Source organism: Cydia splendana, chromosome 14, assembly GCF_910591565.1.
Source record: "Cydia splendana chromosome 14, ilCydSple1.2, whole genome shotgun sequence".
Classification (NCBI taxonomy): domain Eukaryota; kingdom Metazoa; phylum Arthropoda; class Insecta; order Lepidoptera; family Tortricidae; genus Cydia; species Cydia splendana.
The window spans coordinates 6,273,147-6,295,087 of record NC_085973.1 but is presented as its reverse complement, the minus strand read 5'-3'; the positions used below and the strand labels follow the sequence as shown (position 1 = coordinate 6,295,087).

Sequence of the window (21,941 nt, the reverse complement as noted above, 5' to 3'; positions counted from 1 at the left end):
TCTCGAAACCTATAATTGGCATGGGGTTACATTTACATTTTCGTCTTTCTGCACCTGTTACCAGCGGGGCAAGTATAAAGTGACAGCAAGACTTTAGTGGCTAGTTGTCTACATCTTCTGAATCTCGCGCGCGACATGTCGCTTTGTCACTTTTGCTGGTTCAAGTATTCAGTCCACAAACAAGGCTCAGTTTTCAAGGTTGTTATTAATTACTAATTAGGTAATTAATGTATAAAAATTAAACGTTAGAGATGAGAAAACGTTAGAGAAACTTATTATTACTTTATGGCTAAATTAAGAATAAAAGGTTTCTTGTTTATAAATAAGTATGGAGACAGTTTTGTAAGAAAGTAATTGTAATAAAATTTGCTATGTGTTAAACGCTTCAGACACCTTAATTACTTAATTCAGTCGTCCTAAAAGGCAAAGTCCTAAAAAAATTGTTTATTTTGGTGCACTCAGATCTCCTCCACAGACTCCTATACACCTTGAAGATTAAGGATTCTGAATTAAGTAAAATGTGTGAAGCGCTTTATTCCTATGGTGCACTTATTTTTAGTTCTTATAAACCCCTTAATTGGTCAATTACTCTAATTGCGGTATTAACATTGGATGCGGATCAGCGCGCCGCTGCGGTGTGCGGGACATCGCTATATACGCATGGCGCTGTCTCGCTCACGCACCGGAGCGGCGTACGGCCGGAAGGGATGCATATATTACATTGTAAAATTGTAAAAGTTACTTTTTCTAATTTGTTAGTAAAAGAGAGTAGAAGGAATTATAAAAGCAATATTAATAAATGAATCCTTCAAATGCACAAGATTTGTCTAAAAATATCAATTGTTATTGTTTTTGGACAATTATGTTAATTCTATTATAGTGTTTAATATATGTGCAATTCATTGTGTTAATATTAATTGTAATATGATGTGAATAAAAGAGGATACAGATTTTTTTCCAAATTAGTAATCTTTTTTTTCTAAAACAAATACATTAAAAGTGACTAAAAATAGGTACAATATATATTGATGTATATATGTCGGCGGCCGATCGTAAGATCAGGCAGATCGTAATGTTCCTGTGTAATGTTTTGACGATAGTCACATTAAACCAATATATAGATAGGGTAGGTTAGTTAGGTTACTTCAGATGCCCGAAGGGCAAACTGCCCATAAATAGGGCGCGGGACTCCGTCGACTCAGGGAACGAGTCAAAGATTTTCACGTTTCACGATATGCCTGATCTTACGATCGGCCGCCGACATATACACTGTGTCAGTTCTAAGATAGGCGGTGCTGTAGTTGTTACAAGACATTATGAAACCTAACATTTCCATTTCTTGTGCGATCTAACAACCTGAAAAAAGAAATTAAATTATTATTACCTTGGGCTACAGCCTATGCGTTATTTTAAATACTTAAAAATCTTTATTTTACATAACATGCAAAAGTAAACTTTATTAAAATGTTCTAAGGTTCATTTTGAACTGTCATTGTGACGGGCAAAGGGTTAATAACTAGGGATGTAGGGTTGTACCGACTAGTCGCCGACTATCCGGCCTCATTTGTAGTCGGCGATTAGTCGGCAAAAATGGCCGATTAGCCGGCACTTTATAAGTGACAGAAAAACAGGACAAAAAGAAATAAACAGCAAATATTTTCATAAGCTTTTCACCTATTTCACCCAAATTCCTATTTAGGGTGCTTACGAAAACTGTTGTTCAAAATATTGACCGTGTGGTCGCTTTCTTATGTGATATGTCCGATTGTCCGGTCGTCGTATGAAATTATTTATTTATTTATTTTATTTTTTAGCATTACTATAATAAATAGCGCGAACGATTGTTGTTTAGTGCATGTGAATCGAACTTAAACCAAACTAATGATCTGGCCGACTAATCGGCCATCCGAGCGCCGATTAGTCGGCTAGTCGGCCAAATCAATAGTTGGTACATCACTATTAATAACTTACTCTTTTAATGAAGCAGAAATATCCTTAAAGCATTTCAGTTTCTCCTCTTCAATATTGGTCAAATAGTTTATTTTGTTCATCTCAATTTCCCGCAACCTCAACTCTTCTCCTTTAAGTTTTAGCTCTAATGCCCGCAGTCTTAATTCTTCACTCTTCTGTTGAACTTTTTCTTTCTCTAAAGCTAGTGTCGATTTTAGTTTAAATTCTTCTAAGGATGTTTTTAATTTTTTGTATTTTTTTCCTGAAAATATTAGTGGTTTGCTTTGTGAAACAACACAACAAAAAAGTTTAATGTATAGAAAAACTTTAACCTCCTAAGGCCCAATGTTCATTACAATATACAGTCAGGTGCAGAGATAGCAGCAGGGGGTTATTGCAAACAAATCTGTATATGCATGGGGGAGCAGTTATCTCTGTAGCTGACTGTACATTCTGTTAAACCAAAGGATGTAGTGTTTCTTTTGTTCCATTGCTTTCTCAAACAATCGAAATTCATCTCAATGTAATACGCAATAAGGTTCAAATACTACACAAAAAACATTAGAAATATTTTGTATTATGGCCCCTACAAGGTTACTGAGCCACGGGCTGAAAATGTAAGTTTCTGACGTGTTTTATTTGTGAGTGTATAAGGCAGTTTACTAAGGAAAACCAGGTAGACCTAAGCACAAATATTGTAGTACTTGCAGAGTCACCATTTGATAATCTATTAGACATATTCAACTTACATACCTTTAATTTTTACTTTCTTTTCAGCTTTTAAAGACTCTCCATCAAGTTCTGATTTGCTGTCACCATCTACACAAAACAAGACTGTTTACATTTTTAAAATACAATCTTTATTAAGCAATATATTTTAAACTCTAGTTCTGATTTGCTGTCACCATCTACACAAAACAAGACTGTTTACATTTTTAAAATACAATCTTTATTAAGCAATATATTTTAAACTCTTTTAATTCACTATTTCAAAACCAAAAGTTTCAAAGCCTCATAGAACATACTAAAATTAAATCAATGTGGTAATACTTTATTCCCCAATACTTAGTTAATTTTCAAACCGATAATAAAATAACCTCCCCCATCATCTTGAGGTTCAAACAGAAAAAGTACTGGGCCCATATGGGTTATGAATATTTTATAGATTACAAATTAATTCTTCCATAGTTTAGGGCTCAGGGGCCTTACCATGACGTCCTTATTGCGATTCTGTTTATGGCCTAAACTGAATTGCTAAGGGATTATGCGACTTATATAGCTCCGTCCTTTAGCAATTTAGTTTAGGTCTTAAACAGAATCGCAATAAGGACATCATAGTAAGGCCCCAGGTAACAAACAAGCTATGCATATATGACTTACCTCCTAGTATATTATCAACATTACAAAATGTGTCCTTGTTCCTAGCAAACTTGCCTAAAACTGTATTGTCTTCTTCATCCGAGGACATATTACGATCAGGACTCAAAGGAGCTTCATAGCCTTCGGTCAAAAAATCCGTTATTTCTTCTGGAGTAGGTTCTGGTAGCTCTACTTTGTTGATCTGGAGCATGACAAATATTTATTTCACTCTTGGGTTTGGGCAATTAGATATCAAGTTTTGAAACTGTAAGTTTTGAAAATAAATTAAAACCTGCTTTATGATGTTGTTTGTTTAATAACGAAATTTTGTTAAGAAGTTCCTTATCACAATAAGTTTTTGAAGTGAAAACTTCTTTAGCGGCGCTGTGCACTTTTTGTGATGGGGAAAAAATGTTAAACTCGTAACAGGTGTCAGGTGACCGTAAGATTCGTAAGACGTAAGACGGACACGTGACCTGATCGAAAAACTGTTGCAATGTCATTGAGTTTTTCTTTATTGATTTAATAAATGCCATCTAGTGAGTTTCCCTCTAACTGGTACTAATATAACTCGAGTACTAACAGTGATATGCTTAGGGGTTTCAAGTAATGCGACGAAATAACGCTAGATGGCGTTAACCTCAATTATACATAGTGCTGCAGACATCTTGCACTAGATGCACTGTTATTAATATTTTGACGTAAGACGCTTCGTAAGACGGACACGTGACCTGATCGAAAAACCGTTACAATGTCATTGAGTTTTCACTTCTGCCGGCACTCCGGAGTGCAACCCGTTTTACCCGTTGTTTTTTTTTCAAGGATCTCATTTGATACTATAATATTGCTATGCCACTCAAGACTAACTACATATGATTCAGATCAATCTGAAAGGGGTCTAATTTAACTTGCAAGATCATGCAAGTTAAATAAGGTAAAAAGGTTAAGATCTGCTACTCTAAAAAGGCAAGTCCTTACCATTTCCAGATCTGATACATCTGTCTTATCATCCAGAGGGTAGTTGATCATCTTCAGTAGCCTTAACTCTAGATTATTGAGCGGAGCAACCTGCTGACTGTAGTTATAGTGTTTCTTCCGCAGCAGGATATTTGCTTTCTTTTTTGTTTTGTTTTTCCAGTCGGCCCACATCTGAAACAAAAGGGGATATAAATACCATATCACAGTCAAAAACAAGTATTCGAGGGCTCTAACATGGTTTGCCTTGTGCAAGAAAAATTTAGATGAGTTAGTAACTTCATAGTTAGAAATTATCCCACCCACAGGCTTGAGTGCATAGTCTACTTCTACTGCAATTATAAGATAGATTGGGAAGACTATAAACTGTAACTCATGTAACCTGTAGAATCTAAACATACCTTACACCATTTCCAGGTATTTTTGTAAACCCCTCCATCCACAGAGTTTAACTGCAAAGCAATTTGTTTCCAGAAAATCTGCTTATTGGTGCTAGAGTACGAAACCTTTCCGTTGACTAAAACCCCATCTTCGCTCAGAAGATCGAGTAATTTCTTCATTTGAGCCTGGTTTACTCGACTCATCGTACAATGTTATAGGTATAAAATTAAATTACCAACAAATATTAAGTAATAACACAATACCGATGAAATTACTACCTACAATATAACGCTAATCTCGTACATTATAACGAGTTTAAAAAATAGCTTCAAAGAAAACAGAGTAATAATTATTAAATTTATTTTTAATTTAATTCATTTGTTTTGGTTACGATTTTGCTTTTACAACATTTGACATTACTGGTGAGTGTTGCCAAAATATTAAGTACTTGTACTTTTGCTCAATACTTAGAGTAGGCGCGCACGAGCAACTTTGTCTCTGTCAAGTCTATGGGTAGTACGAAAGTGCGGCAGAGACAAAAAAACGTTGCGGAGACAAAGTTGCTCGTGCGTGCCTACTCTTATTTTACTCTTTGCTTATGCTCTACCGCAGAAGGCAACGAAATTTCATTGCTGAACTATCAAAAAGTTAATCATGTTCCGTCTGTATTCAGGAATCTGTACTTGTATTGCTTTTACTGTTATTGTACTCTATTATTCCGACCACCAAAACGTAGTGATTTAATTCTCTTTGATTCCGACTGAATTATGTCTGGCTTTACTAGCAAAGAGTGTCTCTAGCTTGCTCTTCGGCGATAGCAACACTGGCCTTGAGCTAAATGACATTGACAGAAGCGAAAATCATCAAAATACGTACTTTCATTTGGAGTTCATTAGTTTGTGTTTATTTTGTCTGGATAACTAATCTTATCGGCAGACTACGCCAGACACAAACACAAACCGTCGAAACGCTTATAAAACTACGAAAATGCTGCGAACAAAGATTCACATAGTTTTAAGTGCAATCGGTGTATTTTTAGGATTGTCAGCATTTATATGTTTTTGCATTGTTTACGCTAACATAGAGGCTGGAATGTGGGCGTTATTATCCGGTGAGTAGTTAAGCTTTCCAAGGTAATACTTTTACTAGAAGTCAGCTGTTTGCTTTACTAATTCGTAGTCTAGCTAAATTGTTATTGTTTAAAAAAAAAACAGGAAACAGCCGATCGTTATTGGAGGCTATTTTAAAAACAAAACAATTCAAGCTACCTTGTGTATGTTTTCCTGGTAGTAAAGTAAAAGAACGAAACAAGTCTTTAAAGGCCTCTAGTCAGTCCTGTTTAACATTATTTATGTTATTTCCTTAAACTTGAGGCACTTTTTAAATGCAATATGCATTTAAATACCATTGTATGAACAGTTAAAATTTAAGAAACAAATTATGAATCATCATTTATCATAATACGTTGCAATATGATATTGATAATGTTACAAAATAGTAAACATGTTTATTACATGCATTTCATCATTGACTCCAGTTTTTAATTTATAAGCAACTTAAAAAATACATATTAACATATGTTACTGCTGATATTGCCTTATATGTAGACAATGTCTGTATGTTACAGTAAATTAATGATTCACTAAATCTAGAATAGATACTAAATTAAAATAAATCTAATAATGTCATGGTACCATAGATGCTGGCAGAATTTCCTTGTTTTCTTATTCATTTTGTAAATGACTATGTTTATGATGTATTTTATATATGTAAAACTCTCACTTAATAAAATAAATAAAGTAGTTATATTATTGTTTACCCAGGTATCCATGCCGGCTTGACCCTGATGCTGCATTGTCACTACCTGAAGGACTCTCTCCATGTCAACTTCTCCCGCAAAGCGCTCCAATACATTGGAGACTTTGGCATGTTTGGCCTCATTGCTGGAATAGCCCTTACGCTGTTCTATATTTTTCTGGAGATCTATTATGGAGCTGGTAAGTTGAGAAAAATGTTCTACAAATATTTTCATAAACATTTATATGCCTGCTATAGACATATAAATATTTAAAATTATATTATTGTAACAATACAACACAGATTGTAACAATCGTAATGCTAAATTGTAGCTGGTTAATAGTGTCCAACAACTAGTTTCGGTTTCGGCCAGAAAACTGCCGAACCATACTATACGGCCATGCCGAAACTGTATTTTCGGTAGTGTCAAATTGACGTTTCAGCATAAAAATCACGTTTCGGCACAAAAACTGTCGAAATCTTCGGTTTCAATTTCGGGAAAAAATTGGTTTCGGTTGGACCCTAGTTAATAATCAAGTTGACACCAGCAACATACTTACTTCAGTTTCAAAAAATAACTATCTTTGTTTACTCATTAAAGACAAAAGACAATAAAAAAAAGCTGTTTATTTGCCCTTCAGCTACTTTAATAGTGGTAACACACTATCGCACCGCACCAAGGTCATTGTGCGACGAACTCATAAGTAAGAGCGAGAAAGCGATATCTCTTTCTCGCTCTTACTTATCGGTGCGTCGCACAATGACCTTGGTGCGGTGCGATAGTGTGTTACGGCCTTAACACGTCTTCTTTGTTCCAGATGTAATGCCAATAGACACCAGTATAGTAATCCGTATGGTGTGGTCGTTCATGATGATGAAATGGGGCGGTATGCTGTACTACTTCACCAGGTCCTACTTGCGGACGTACAACGATCATCAGCTGTTCTCGGAAGCTCATATTGAGGAGACGTAAGCATGTGAGTGTTTTTACTGTTTTTAGGGAGTTGGTGTTTTTCTTTATAATCTTAGGAATATTAAGGTGAGTATAGTCAGAGTAACATGAGAAGATATTTTAGACATATGTTTACTCTTATATTTGTGAAGCGAAAACTTTCAGTCAATTTATATAACCAGAAAAAAATTTGTTACATTATTCCAAAAAGTTGACAGCATTCCTTTGACTATACTCTATTCAAGTCTATTCTAAGACTTATTTCGGTTAATTTATTTTCTTTCTACAATAAATAAAGTACCTAAATGATCTTTCTAAAAAGTATTAAGTTAAGTTGTTCTGTTCTATTTCTACTGCTATTCAAAATAGAATACTAATTAGTTTGCGACTGTAAAATGGTTTCAATTTAGCTGTACGCTTCTGGTAGTTACTGGATTCTTACGACTATAATATTATTTAGTTTAAGATTTGGATGCAAAATACAGTAATTGAGCACTAGATATCGAATTTATAAGGATAGAAGACCAACCCACGGTACATTTGATATGATGAGTCCAACCGAATTGGGGTGACTCTGACTGTTCAAAACTTTCAAATAATTATATAAGAAGTTGACTTGATCTATCACCTAAATAAGTACTTATGTATCCTATTGTATTTAGTTGGTAGAAACAAATTTTTAGAGGTTTGTAACTGGTAATTTCGAATTGTTCGATATTGCGAGTCACGAGGACTTTATCGTGAAGTCACATCAAGTTAACATCTACAAAAGTATTGGTCAATAATAGGTCCGCTTTTCATCTTATTATCATTTAAAAAACCTAAAATGCCAATTTGGTCTACCCACTGTGGGTAGTGGGTTGGTGGGCCAAGGCACTGAGTATTTACGTTCGATTTTCGCGATCCACGTACACCTACATAACATACGAGTATGTATCTACATTTGATACTGATCAGTGAAGAACACTAACTTTATTTCGAAAAATCTTGGAAGGCTTGAAGTTCTATGTATACTTAGTGATGGTTGACCGTAATAGTACTTATGGTGAAAATATTTCAGAAACTTTAATATATTTTCATTTAATAAAACGAATCCGTTGTACTATTCGCCGATTGTATAGGTATATCGTGATACGCGATTAGGAGGCACATGGGAAGGTGGTTCTGATACGACCGTCTGATTACTGTACTGGTGACCATAAATTCGAAAACCCTCCGTTAGAAATTATGAAAAAATTGTTTTGACTCTAATAATTTGTTTCTACATAAACATGCTTTGTAATATAATGTACATATTATACAGTTCTAAATAAGTTACCTGGAAGTCTTCCTTCTCCTTGACGTCTTCGTCTTATAAGTATTTACCTAGGTTTTCATCACTTAATGATATGAGATGTGAATCTAAAAATGACTTTATGTTAAAAAAAAACATGTTATTAAATTGGTTTAGATGTGATAAATTTGCTTTACATTTAATTGGCAACGTAGGCAGCTCGCGCGTTCAGATTTTATTTTAAAGAAGCTAACTAACATTACATTACTTTTAGGTCTTGCAACGCAAAGAGAGGCCACTTCTACGTATACATATTAGAATATTTAGAATCAAAAATATAGTTTTGTCTATACTTTTTCTAGTTACGTGTGTAATTTTTTTTAGTCATAATTCGTTTCATTGGCCTCTCGGCTCTCTAGAAATTGCAAGACCTATGTCAATGCCTAACTTATTGTACCTATGTGATATTTATGTGTATTAGGATTTTTTCAAACTTTTTTATTGGAAAATTAGCATAAGTTTGGACTGAAAACGACTCTTCTTATTTTTAGTATTACATATTTTTTTCTAATTTTTTACAAATAATAAATATTATTGCAGTTTACACCTAATCTTTATAATTGTGTAGAAACGTTAGAAGGCCACAGGGTAATTTAATGCGTGCTTTAGAACACGGTTATGTAAGTATTAGTTTACTCGTTAAATAAATATTGTTAAATAAACTGCTTTTGCTAATACATTCGTTATGTTATGTTATAACAGGAATAAAATATGTATCAATTTAATTTGATTCCAATTATTAATAAGTAGATTAGGTTAGAGTTAGAAGTCAATATGTATGTTTTTCTATAATATTTTTTCTATTTCAAAACTTATATTAAATTGTAAATAGGAGTAGATACCTAGATAGGTGGTAAACAATTTATTGAAGATTAATAACGATCCAATTTTGACAGTGGCGTAGCGTGAACTAATCTAGCCGTGGGCGAAATCACATCTGCGAGGCCCTTTTCTTTTACTGTGCCCGAATGGGCCTCGCTCGAGGCCCCCCTTGGGGCGCGAGGCCGTGGGCGACATCCCACTTCGCCCACGCCTAGCTACGCCACTTAATTTTGAATGTTTATCATATCTATTTAAAAAGTGTGCTAAAACAAAATAAATGTACTGTTTCTAAAAATGGCTTTCATTCCACAAACTATTGAACCTGCTATCCTTACAAACTAGGCACGTCTAGAAAATAAATCTGATCCATTTTCAAATTAATCCCCAAGATAAATTCGCGCCAAAAGAGCCCATAAGTCTATCTGGCATAGCTTGCTTCCCGTTACTTCAGCCAAGTGGTGGTAGCGTCTTTGGCTCCAAGATGGAGGGGAAAGAAAACATTCAGTCCGTAGATGACCGCGCGCGCCGAACGCACGCGGCGGAAGCGCGGCAAACAATGTCTATGACTTAAAAAAAACTAAAAGGACCACAGATGAAGTTGTATTCAGCCAGTAACATAAGTGCGTTCATGTGGAACCAAGGGATTCTGTAATAACTTATAACGCGGTGAGTAAACTGGATTCCTAGAATGTAAGGTGTTAAAGTTGTAGAAAAACGCGTAGACTAAGTATTCCAAAAGCTTAATTAATGATAAAAGGTTTCTAGGCGGTCTTTAATAGCTCGTTGTTTATAAAGTATTTTTAATGAACATAAAATAATTTAATGTTTTCCGGTGGACATTTAATGGTTATAAGATTATGAATGAATGCGGCGTAAGTGCCGGCGTACATAAAGTTTATTTTCTTTTTTCCGCGGCGAAGGCATTGCTCCTAACTTGTATTCCAGGGTGGCTATTTTTATCTAACGTTTATTAGCACGCAAAGCCATGGTGTGGTAATCAGATCAGATCACCTTCGCATGGTGTCATTTGCAATTAAATTACATGGAGTTCCCACGTATAAGAAACGTCCTAACGTTTTTGATATTTTTAAACGGTGGCATAGTTTGGTTTTTTAAGATGTCATTATTACTAACCGGGTGCAAGGTCCCTATAGGGTGGCAAAAACCGACCGTACCGGACTGTATAAACTAAATTTCGATTTTCAATGTCATCAATATTTATTTTATTGGACCACTTAAAACATAAATATCTACTGCCTGCCTTAATCTCCTCACCTCTTTTCATTTCATTTAATATTTATCCCTTAAATTTTTTTACATAGGTACCTTTATATTTCAGATCTTAGGTCGTCGTAAATATTAGTCGAAAGTCTATTTCATAACAACCATAACGCGATAGGCTGATAGGTATATAAAAAATATCATTTTTAAAACGTGATAGGTATATAAATAAGTTGCCATTTCCAAGCTCACGTTCGTGATGAAAAAAAGGAAATGCTATTGCTTACCATTTTACAAATGAATATCTACAAAGACTCTTTCATGTTTTTTGCGGACGTAATCGAAAGTTTACACTTTTAAATCAATTTGACAAAAAAATACTGCGAAAGTTCTGTAACTTTCGTCGTATTTCATCGTTTATTATTGTGTCTCTATTATTTAGTAAAAAACAGAATTCTTCAATAACCCAGTAGAATGAATCGAAACAATTGTATAGTAGGAAAATAACTGCCATAACTCGGTTTAATTTCCGGTTCTCGTATACTTCGCCACTTACGGGCACTAGGTAATTTCACTGAAATAAAACAATTACAAACGTGGCTATGACTGAAGGGACGATAGAACTAAGGATACTATACTAGATAGTTTTTATAACTAATTAGATGATCTCATATGTTGATAGAGTTAGACCAAGAAAAGGCTGTAGCGATTTTGATAGCGCACTCAGTGCAAGTGTTATTTACTTATTTAACACGTCATAATTTCATAGAAGTTTGACGTTTATAATGACACTTGCACTGCGTGGGCTATCAAAATTGCTGCAGACTTTTCTCGGTCTGACTCTACCTATAAATAATCAACTCGACAGCAAATGAAAAGAGTTCATAAATATCCAGCTCTTCCTTTTACCTCACTACGGAAAAGCCAAAAAGGTATGAGCTGTCGCTTGATTCGTTTTTATGGCGATAAGGGTGATAGATAGGCTACAATATATGTATGTTATAGATTTCCTAAAGGAGCCTTTACCTACCCCTTTTCTTTGTGAAAAATATTTAAAAACTGTAACCCTTCGTCGGATTAGTTGTGGGCAGATACGGGGCAAATCTCACGCAGGCGGAGCTAAGGGTTCAACTAGTATTAATAAGCTGTCTATAGTAACTTGACAGGTACATACTATGAAACTGATATTCATAGATGGGTACTATTATGGTGGTTGCGGTATTTGCGGTAGGGGCACGGGACAACTCACAGCAAATACGTTAAAACTAAGTTCAAAAGTATTCGTCATCGTTATATCAAGCAAAAGCAGTATTTAATTTAAGGTGAGGCGGTACTTCACGCCGAGTCAGCTTCTCTCCCTATACCAAGCACAGGTCCGCTCGTGCATGGAATACTGCTGCCACCTTTGGGACGGTTCCGCCAAGTATCAGCTGGCGGCCCTGGACTCAATAGAGCGCCGGGCTCATAGACTTTTAGGCGATGACCCAGCTGTCAAATCAAAGTTACAGAGCCTCGATCATCGCCGACGAGTCGCATGTCTATCGGTGTTCTATCGGATACATTCTGGAGAGTGCGCACAAGAGCTGCATGACCTGATCCCACCTTCCCCTTTCCATCATCGGACGTCCAGGCGCGGGGAGCGAATGCACCCATTCGTGGTTAATATCCCATTTGTCCGCACAAAACGATTTGCCTCCTCTTTTTTGGTAAGGACGGCTAAGGAATGGAATGCGCTCCCGTCATCTGTATTCCCTGAGAAATATGACCTCGGCCTCTTTAAAGCTAGAGTGAATAGGCTATTACTGAACCGGTGAGCTCCATCTTAGGCTCTGTCTTCACTTTCCATCAGGTGTGACTAGAGCCAATCGCCGATCAGTTTATAATAAAAAAAAAAACAGGATAGACTATGAATCTTCACAACATCCGCTCATGTGCTGTCCATAATATTCAAAAGTTCCTTGCAATCTTGACTAGATCGAAGCCCTACCGCGAAAAATGAAAATGAAAATTTTGTTATATATTTCGCTCTTGCATATTCGAGCGATAGAGAGGCAGATAACGAAATTACGATTTTCGTTATTCGTAATAGGCATCTATAGGCCCTCAGATGATAGTCCAAGTATTACGTCTACATCAGTTAAATCTTGCACAAGGCTTCTTTGAAAGAAAAGAAAATCTCGTACGTCTTGCAAGGTTCAGGAGTTTTTCATTACTTATTCTTCATACAGTTAAGAATAACCAGGCTTCGGAGTATTCATAGCACGGTAAGACTAAAGAAAGCTATGAAAAATTAAATCTCCGAAGCCGGAGGATGATTATTATTGGTCGGATGTCTAATAACAAAGGTTCGCTTGAAGCATACAATTATAAGCCCCTTTTACAGACGACTCAGCCGAGCCTATTTAGTATTAACTACTAATAGTAAGTACTAGAACTACTAGGTAGTACTCGTGTTATTTCAAAACAGGATATTATAGTTTTAAAATGTTTATTATGTTAGTCGTCCCTTCGACTCGGAGTTACATATAATACCATCGTCACATTGACCATTTGTAAACCGTATTTCAAGCGCCATAAGATCCACTAGTGGTATCTTAGTGTCTTCGTTATTACTAATAAGAATATTTAACTATCCATTAAAAGACATTATGTCTTTGTAATAAAGTTTACGATTGATCAACTGTGCAGACGTTGGTGCGATTAGCTGTTAGTTATTACCTCACGCTCGAGGGCCTTCCTGTCGATGCCTAGTACTTAAAGGATAGCCGAGGGTTGTTGGAGTGCTAGAAACTCTCATAAAACCATTTAAAATAAATCGGTCAAGTGCGAGTCCTAAATACTGCCGTACTCACAACATTATGTAGTTATCGCAGTTGAAAAGTCATGCAATTGTTTATCTTGTTGTGAAAGTTCTTTATTTGAACGATGTTTTTCATCCAAGTACTGCACGTACGATAAGCATGGCAGAATAGCTGTATTAGGATTCCGTATATTGGATTTTTTTGAGAAACCTTGGTTTTTTTATCGTGAAAAACAACATTGTATTGCACGTTTGTCTCGCAAATCGCGAGGTCTTGCGAGGCAAACTAATAAGTATTATATCTGATAGGCTTAGGAGTCTATAATAAAACGTTGCTAACAAAAAAGTTTTTGATTTAGTATTAGTAGATAACTGTCTTAAGAAATTTTCACAAGTTTATTTTAAAAACTACGGGACTCTAAAAAGGCAACTATTCCTGTGTTGCAATAAAAAGCCAGTTCTCGTGTGACAGTGTGTGATAACATAATAGTCATAAAACATACATGAGCTAGTATTAGGTGGATAGAACAGTATGTGACCATTCGCCATAAAATAAGCCAATCATGCCTGTAATGTAATACGTCGCAAGTGTCGCAACTGAACTGAAATGAGTACCCAAATATGTACATTTCTGTGACAAACTGCACAAGATTTTCGCGGCATTATGCAACAGTTTATAAGTAGGTATTTACTGCTCAGCCTGAGGAAATGGCTCCAGTCTATTTTTATGTACCTACCATAATAATGGGTTTTATAATAATGCCCCGGTGTCGTGGGAGATTTTCTGTGTCTTTTAGTGAGCTTTTAAAGTTATGGCATATTATGGTGACGACCGGTCTGGCCTAGTGGGTAGTGACCCTGCCTATGAAGCTGATGGTCCCGGGTTCGAATCCCGGTAAGGGCATTTATTTGTATGATGATACAGATATTAGTTCCTGTGTCATGGTTGTTTTCTATGTATTTAAGTATTTATATATTATATATATCGTTGTCTGAGTACCCACAACACAAGCCTTCTTGAGCTTACCGTGGGGCTTAAACAATTTGTGTAAAAATGTCCTATAATATTTATTTATTTATTTATTTATTTATTTATAACTATGGATACGTTTAAAATGTTGATTACAAAACGTTAAGGCCCAGTATAGTATAATCTTATTTTAAATAATCAGATTTAACACTGACTGCCTCCAGTTTAGTTTTAGACTAGTTCAGACAAGAGAGACAAGCAATTTTACGCACGTTATGCTTTGTACTGCTTGACTGGTTGCCCCGGGCACTTTAGAAATGGCTTTGTAAAAAGCTTACAATTATTATGTGATGCAAATATAATACTTGCAAAAACACAATGGTGTTAAGGCGCGGTGTGTAGTAAAATGCGCTTTTTTGTCACCATATTTACAGACTTTTACAAGGATTTCATGCATTATTTTCTAGTATGTATAACTTCAGTCCTTGAACTACGTTATTGCTTGTCAAAAACACGACGGCTCATTATTTTCTCGATAGAATCTTAAGTTGAAAACATGCCTAACACTGTCTTTATTTCCTTATGTCAGAAGTACTACGACGAAAATGTATATGAAACTTACTTAAGTCGATAGCTTTTAAGTAAATCTTCATTATTGCTTGTCCTTTTATCGATACGTTAATTTTTTCATTCATCATTTTATGAATTCAACATTTTGCCTACTAAATTACACCCTACGCGGCAATACCTTGCGCCCATTCCTCACGCCAGTACGCCCGTGACCACTGTCGGCGTCGGACCTATGCTAGTTTAGCGGACGGTTCATAAAATGGGTAATCACAGTATAAATATGCAAATATGTTATACACACAATGTTTTTCAACATACTTACGAAGAAGAGCAAAATAATTCTTAAATACGGTGACATTTGAGACATTCGTCCGTCATATTGTCTTTTATAACAAGTTGAGCAGCAAAGGCACACACCCATCTAACCAATCCGGAATTCAGTCACGATTGATAAATTGTGTAAACATATTGTAAAAGGCTATTAAATTAATCAATTAATTGAATAATTTTTAAACATAGATATACAGGATTCAAATAGTAGGAGATCCCACATATATGGTCGACCTTCACCAATCTGTCTGACGGATGAAACTATGAAAATATGAAAGAAACTATGTTCCAGAACATAAATAAATAGGGTTGCCTAAAGAAATATGGTCAAGGCTATTTAAAAAAAAAATTAAAAAAAAAATTTTCGGCAAATTTCACCGATTTGTCTGACGAACGAAATAAGTTTCAATGGAAAGTATACAACATAAATCAACTAGGTTGCCTATCTTTTCCGGTCACTATTATGTGGTTGCCATGTTTAAAGAGGTGATTTTATATCGATAATTGCACTCATCTGTCTGACGCTTGAATTATATATCAAAATGATGGTAATTTTATTACAAGTACAATGGTATAGGGTTGGTTGCCTGCGAAAATCCGGTCACAAATAAGGGTTGCCAGGCTTTTAATTAAAATAAGAAGGGATGACTTTTAGCGATAACTCAAAACAGCTTAACAGATCAAGTTTGATACTCCCATGAGCCGTGGCAAAATGCCGGGATAACGCGAGGAAGAAGGAAGAAGATCAAGTTTGTTTTAATTTTATTTTATTGAGTTTTTTAAGCACTATTTTCATGATTTTTTTTTATTTTTTTTGGACACATGGTTCAAAAGTTAGAAGGAAAAAATTTTTTTTTCTTTCTAAACGGTTATTTCCGAAATGATTCACTTTATCAAGAAATGTTGTTTAAAGACCCCTATTTATTTTGAAAGGCCTATCCAAGGACACCCCACACTATAAGGTTGAAACGATAAAAAAATTGTCACACACATTTTGTTTCTTTCAAAGCGATTATTTCCGAAAATATTCACTTTATCAAAAAATGTTCTTCTAAAACCCCTATTCATTTTGAAAGACCTTTCCAACAACATCCCATACCATAGGGTTGACACGAAAAAAAAATCCTCATGTACATTTTGTTTTTCCTAAAATAATTACCTACTTTATCAAAAAATGTTTTCTAAAAAACCGTATTTATTTTAAAATACCTATCCAACGACATGTCACACTATAGGGTTGAAGCGAAAAAAAATTACATGCCCACTTTTCATATAAGGGAGCCACTACCCTATTAAATATTTTTTCTAGTTTTTATTTTACGACTTTGTCAGCGTAACTGTATATTCTTGCTTATTCTAAACTAAAAATTTGATTTATGATGAACAATTACGAAAAAACGACGTTTTCCTAAATCGACTTTTTTTGTATCTTTGTTAACTTTAACAACCCTAAAGTATTGATCGTAACGTAAAAATAAAAGTAACCAAATTTGTAGGATTTTTTTTGCTTAAAGAGATAAGTTCGTCTTTGTATTAATGATGAATGTTATTTTTCCTGTTTTGTTTTGATTTTTGTACAATAAAGTGTTTGGGGGGGGTGGGTGAAATTTTATCTTAAAACTTTTGTTATTGTTTTGTATGCTATTCGTACAGATATTCGAGATATGAGCAAAAATATGAAAAAGGTACCTTCACCCCCCCTCCCCCCTACACCCTCAGCACACCCGCTAAGCTCGAGGACTTTACGTATGTTTATCTGGACACTACAAGGTATAAGTGTGCCAATTTTCAAAATTATACGAATTATTTCCGCAGTTTTTTTTTATTTTCTTGTGCTATTAACTAACTCGAATGTCGAAGAAGAAGTATTTCTTGCCATTACAATCTTTAAATGCTTGACTTTTACTCGTCAATTCAAAATTAGAAAAATAGTAAGTAATTACAGTTAGAGTTATAATTCTTTTTTGTGAGGATAGCTAATTTTATCTACTTATTGGAGCTATGCACAACTCAATAGTCCCACAAATTATCTTAGATTTGCTAGTATTCTTCCTTATTTTCACTACCTACTTGCCCGAAATTGACTGCTAGAGTTAGACCAAGACTGCAACGATTTTGATAGCATAGGCAGTGCAAGTGTTATTCATAATTTCATAGAAGTTTGACGTTTAAAATAACACTTGCACTGCGTGTGCAATCAAAATCGTTGCAGACTTTTCTTGGTCTAACTCTATTTCATTTTTAAGGTCTATTAGTAAGTACTAGTTTCTGTCTCATAATAATTTGTCGCGGTATACACTCATATTGTTTATAATTAATAATTATTTACACTCACCGTCTTACCTACCATTTTTAATTTCATTAAGTACTCATCAAAATACGAATTTGCTAATAAATCTTACTCAATATTAATTGCCGGAAAAAATCCCGGAACTGACAATTCAGAATACCGATGTCGTCAGAATAAGGACGTAGACGTGCTGCGCGGGCATGGTGCGGTGCGCCGCGCGGGGCGCCCGCTTGCCCGTTCTACCACGCGTCTGCTTCACCCCCTTGAAAACGTAAAACTCGAGTATAAGAGCGCCTTAAATCTACACTTTATTATAATTGCCAGCGGGCAGGCAGGCAACCATAACGTAATATTCTTCATTGTACTCTTGGTAAAAAAGTTTATTTTACGGATATGGTATCTTATGAACTTGTGATAAAGCTATTATTAGCATAAACAACTATTATGGCTCCTCTTCACGTTGGGCCAACGCCAATGCCAACGAGGGACGCAGCCATGCGGTAGAATGAGATAGCAATATCACTTGCTCCCTCTAACGCATAAATGCGTCCCTCGTTGGCGTTGGCGTTGGCCCAACGTGAAGAGGAGCCTTTACCTATCCGTAGATCACAGTAATACGGCGTTTGATATGTGGTCGATAAATGATAGAGACAAGAGTTCCTTAGGGAAAGGGATAATAAATAAGTAAACATAGCCCCACTTCGCTCGTAGTGCCCGTTGTTCGGTTATCGTGTCGCTCTGAGCTTTAAGGGGCCCACAGATTAACAGTTCGCCGGACGATATCAGCCTATCAATTAAACGCAAAAGGTGACAGTTCCGAACAACTGACAGGCTGATATCGTACGGCGAACTGGTACTTAATCTGTGGTCCCGATACAAATCGTAGTTTGCGTAGCTATACCTTAAGGCTTTGATCCATGATCTTTATCATGGAGATAAAAGTCATGTTAAAGCTACTGGCACTTGGGTACAGACTCTAAAGAAAAGTTATCTTTTTTTTCCTGAAAGTTAAGAACAGTAGAACCTAATTTTGCCTGTAGTTTATATGATGCCATACGTGGCCATACACAGTTTTGAATGTTGTAACGAGTTTTACAAATGGTGTGATCATTAAATGTTCACAATATCTTGAAAACTAAATTAGAATAGAATCGGACCACGCTAAGTTTTCATGCCCAGTCCTACGTCTAGAATGGAGCTTAAAGGGATATGTACGAGTATATTATGTATGCATTCTTACTGCCAAGTTTGTGCAAAGTTGACATGTTCAGAGTCTAAACCTCTGTATGCTGGGTGAAGTCTCTTGGACAAACATCGGGCTTGCAAGACGTGGCCTATAGTTCCTTGCCGGATAGCTGTAAGATTTTTAAACTTGTTTTAATGCTTTGGGCACTTAATTACCCATTCAGCCAGCACGTTCCGTTCCGGCAGATAACGTAATGGATCATAGTTTGTATTCCGACCGCAGCAAGGAAGCACCGTGAGCATTCTAATCATCTTTCACGCTCGAAAAACCTCCGACTTGTTTAAAAAAAAAGTTGATTCGATTTTGTTTTTAGAGTTGTTGGAATTAGAATTACGATAATTATGATGATTTTTTTGTTTGAAAGAGCAGTGCCACTGGAAAGTGTAATATAGGGGAATTTAGTTATCTCCGACTTCTCCGAGTACCTACCTACCCAATCGAATGACTAGCTAATAAAGGAATAAATATGTATCATTACACCAGTACGGTTACCATCAGTTTGTCACTGACATAAACGCCGTCGAGAACGTAATTTACTTTCTATGCATCTCGCTCGCACTCGCATATTAGTGCAAACGGGACGTATAGAAAGTAAATTACGTTCTCGACGGCGTTTATGTCAGTGACAAACTGATGGTAACCGTACTGTTCGCGTTATTCCCAGTAAGTGGTTAGATGGATAGATGACTATATATTGGCTATTACAAGTTTTTATTCAACTTGTCAACCAGTATTGTTAGCATCGTCTTAGTGCCGACTGTATTTTTAAGAAAGCTAAATTTCATTAAATTTAAAGCGCAAGTTACGGAAAAAATATTCAAGTTTTTTTCAAGTGTAAGTAAATTATCCAAATCCGAAACGAATTTTGCCACGACTCGCTTAGATGAATATATGAATAATAGAATGGGGTCCGTTCGGGAACCTAGAACTGACATAGGAAAGCAAAACTGCCGTCTGACCTTTCAAACCCAGAAGGCAAACTGTAAAGGGGCCCACTGATTACCAATTCGCCGAACGATATCAGCCTGTCAGGCTGACAGGCTGATATCGTCCGGCGAACTGCTAATCTGTGGACCCCTTTAGGCCTCATTGGTCCGGTTTCTCCGCGATCCGGGTCCGGGTCGCAGATGCAACCAAATACCTATCGATACAATAATTAAATAAATACAGGCTGCAGCGTTATTAACACACTGTATATCACGTTTTCATTTTTAGTATTATAATGCCTTTATAGGTTTATCATTGCTTCTTACAGTGAAAATGTCGATTCGCAATGCAACATGTGGTTTACAAAACGATAATGAGCCATAGAAGTTTCACAAAAAGCGAATCGTTGCAAAAACACAATGCAACTGCGAACATTATGGTTTCGAGATGTCACCGTCGTGTGGGGAAATGGGAAAGTGTTATTATTCATCTCATACGGCTGAATCGTTTATAGAGTTATTTGGTATTTAATGGCAGGAAAAAATACATAATACCTAGACTCTAGGTATTATGTAGGTCCTAGCGCCTCAGGAACACTTGTAGGGTACATTTTTGTTTTGGTTCACTGCTTTAGTATTTCACTAAAGTTCTATGCAATAGGGTCCTTCTTAGTTCTTAGACTGCAAGTTAGATAGCGTAAAACTTATACCAATGTGAGACTATGTTTTACAAAACATTTTTATCGAAAAACAGCACCTTGATTAACGTAGTACAGTCGCCATCAGATATATCGGAGCAGCCAAGGCGCTCTCAAATATCTGAACACGTCTCTATTGTCAAAAGGCTTTAGAGTGCGTTCAGATATTTTTGAGCACCTCGGCTGCTCCCATATATCTGATGGCGACTGTACCCACCATCTTTGATTCGTAGTGGCGTCCCACGTCCTCGATAATGTTATTAAAAATTGCAGAAATTCAAATCGCACTTAACCGTTTTTTTTTGTTTTATGTTTTTAATATCGTTTCGCAAAACATTCAAATTTAGCCCGTATCTTCAGTAATTAAAGTTAACCAGGTGAAAAGAGGCTATCGTAATCAACTTAGACTCGCGCTTGCAACAGATCCGGCCAATGTCTTCATTGTATTGTAACACATCGCTGCATACAGGATAAAAAAACCATTCGGGTTTATATCCTTGCAGGTATCGGGACTTATTGTTAGCCATCCTTGCTGGTATGTTGCTGGTCATTGGCTCGCTCGTTAAGATAAAGAGGATTTTGAACTATGAAGCTCCGACACAAGATAAATCCATTTTATGTGGTAAATAAATGTACTTAATTTTGCTATTTTCATACAGATATATTATCTCTTTTGCGTAAAAGTTAAAGTACTCCGCTTAAAACTTATAAAAAAGTTCTCGAATTCTGAATGTTTATGTTGTTTGTTACTCACATAAATGTTATGTGACATCATTTAAAAATGTTATGTTATTTATATAAGCATACAAACCCGTGCGCATAATACATATTTTATCATGTTTGAAGTGACTTTAAAATGATTTTAACACTTTTTAGATACGCCAGTTTGGTATTAGGTAAGTACTTATGCAAAATATACATAATTAAACTCGTACCTACTCTACCTAACTCCAACAACAAAATCTTGTAGAGTCGGACAAAACTAACTCTGCATTGCATTGCATTGTAAGCGGTTGTCTAGTTGTAAGTCATCATTGTATGAAAATATGATGCTTATAATAATGCCACTCACTTTGTTCTATTGAAGTCTGTGCCAAATTAGCATGGACTGACTCTAGTCATTATAGATATTGCTTGCAAATGTGGATGCGTACCCGTTTGTTTTACCACCGTGTATTAGTAACAACCTGTGCATACAGTACACCGTACGTCCGACGTATCCGACCATTGTGCTAGACTAGCCATCTCTCCACATTGTTTATGTTACGAAATACCTATGTGATGTATTGGTTCGTGCGAGACTAACCCCTACCCTCACAAA

The 21,941-nt window shown here is 35.9% G+C and overlaps 3 protein-coding genes across 3 annotated transcripts in view; 2 read left to right on the top strand and 1 right to left on the bottom strand.

Annotated features, from left to right (window-relative positions):
- Window positions 1-1,184: 1,184 nt before the first annotated feature.
- On the bottom strand, window positions 1,185-4,919 carry LOC134797115 (uncharacterized). Its single transcript, XM_063769351.1, has 6 exons — window positions 4,686-4,919; window positions 4,288-4,458; window positions 3,331-3,511; window positions 2,704-2,769; window positions 1,972-2,212; window positions 1,185-1,356 (listed from the first exon to the last, which is right to left on the bottom strand). The coding sequence occupies exons 1-6, from the start codon at window positions 4,866-4,868 to the stop codon at window positions 1,305-1,307; spliced, it is 894 nt and encodes a 297-aa protein (XP_063625421.1). The 5' UTR covers window positions 4,869-4,919; the 3' UTR covers window positions 1,185-1,304.
- Window positions 4,920-5,524: 605 nt separating this feature from the next.
- On the top strand, window positions 5,525-7,591 carry LOC134797121 (heme transporter hrg1-A-like). Its single transcript, XM_063769359.1, has 3 exons — window positions 5,525-5,776; window positions 6,489-6,662; window positions 7,281-7,591. Exons 1-3 carry the CDS (start codon window positions 5,653-5,655, stop codon window positions 7,433-7,435), a joined length of 453 nt encoding a protein of 150 aa, XP_063625429.1. The 5' UTR covers window positions 5,525-5,652; the 3' UTR covers window positions 7,436-7,591.
- A 2,275-nt stretch (window positions 7,592-9,866) lies between these two features.
- LOC134797107 (uncharacterized) overlaps window positions 9,867-21,941 on the top strand; it is an 87,597-nt gene continuing 75,522 nt past the window's right edge. The window contains exon 1 of the mRNA XM_063769340.1: window positions 9,867-10,235. The gene's annotated coding sequence lies outside the window, so the exon portion shown is untranslated. The remainder of the gene's footprint in view (window positions 10,236-21,941) is intronic.

Bases quoted from the DNA above. Each gene is read 5' to 3' on its own strand.
- LOC134797115 (XM_063769351.1), bottom strand. From the start codon at position 4,868: ATGAGTCGAGTAAACCAGGCTCAAATGAAGAAATTACTCGATCTTCTG. The intron at 2,770-3,330 runs GTAAGTCATATA...TGTTTTGTGTAG, and splicing joins TGTTGATAATATACTAGGAG to ATGGTGACAGCAAATCAGAA. The intron at 2,213-2,703 runs GTATGTAAGTTG...TAATATTTTCAG, and splicing joins AAAGAAAGTAAAAATTAAAG to GAAAAAAATACAAAAAATTA.
- LOC134797121 (XM_063769359.1), top strand. From the start codon at position 5,653: ATGCTGCGAACAAAGATTCACATAGTTTTAAGTGCAATCGGTGTATTT. The intron at 5,777-6,488 runs GTGAGTAGTTAA...TTGTTTACCCAG, and splicing joins AATGTGGGCGTTATTATCCG to GTATCCATGCCGGCTTGACC. The intron at 6,663-7,280 runs GTAAGTTGAGAA...TCTTTGTTCCAG, and splicing joins GGAGATCTATTATGGAGCTG to ATGTAATGCCAATAGACACC.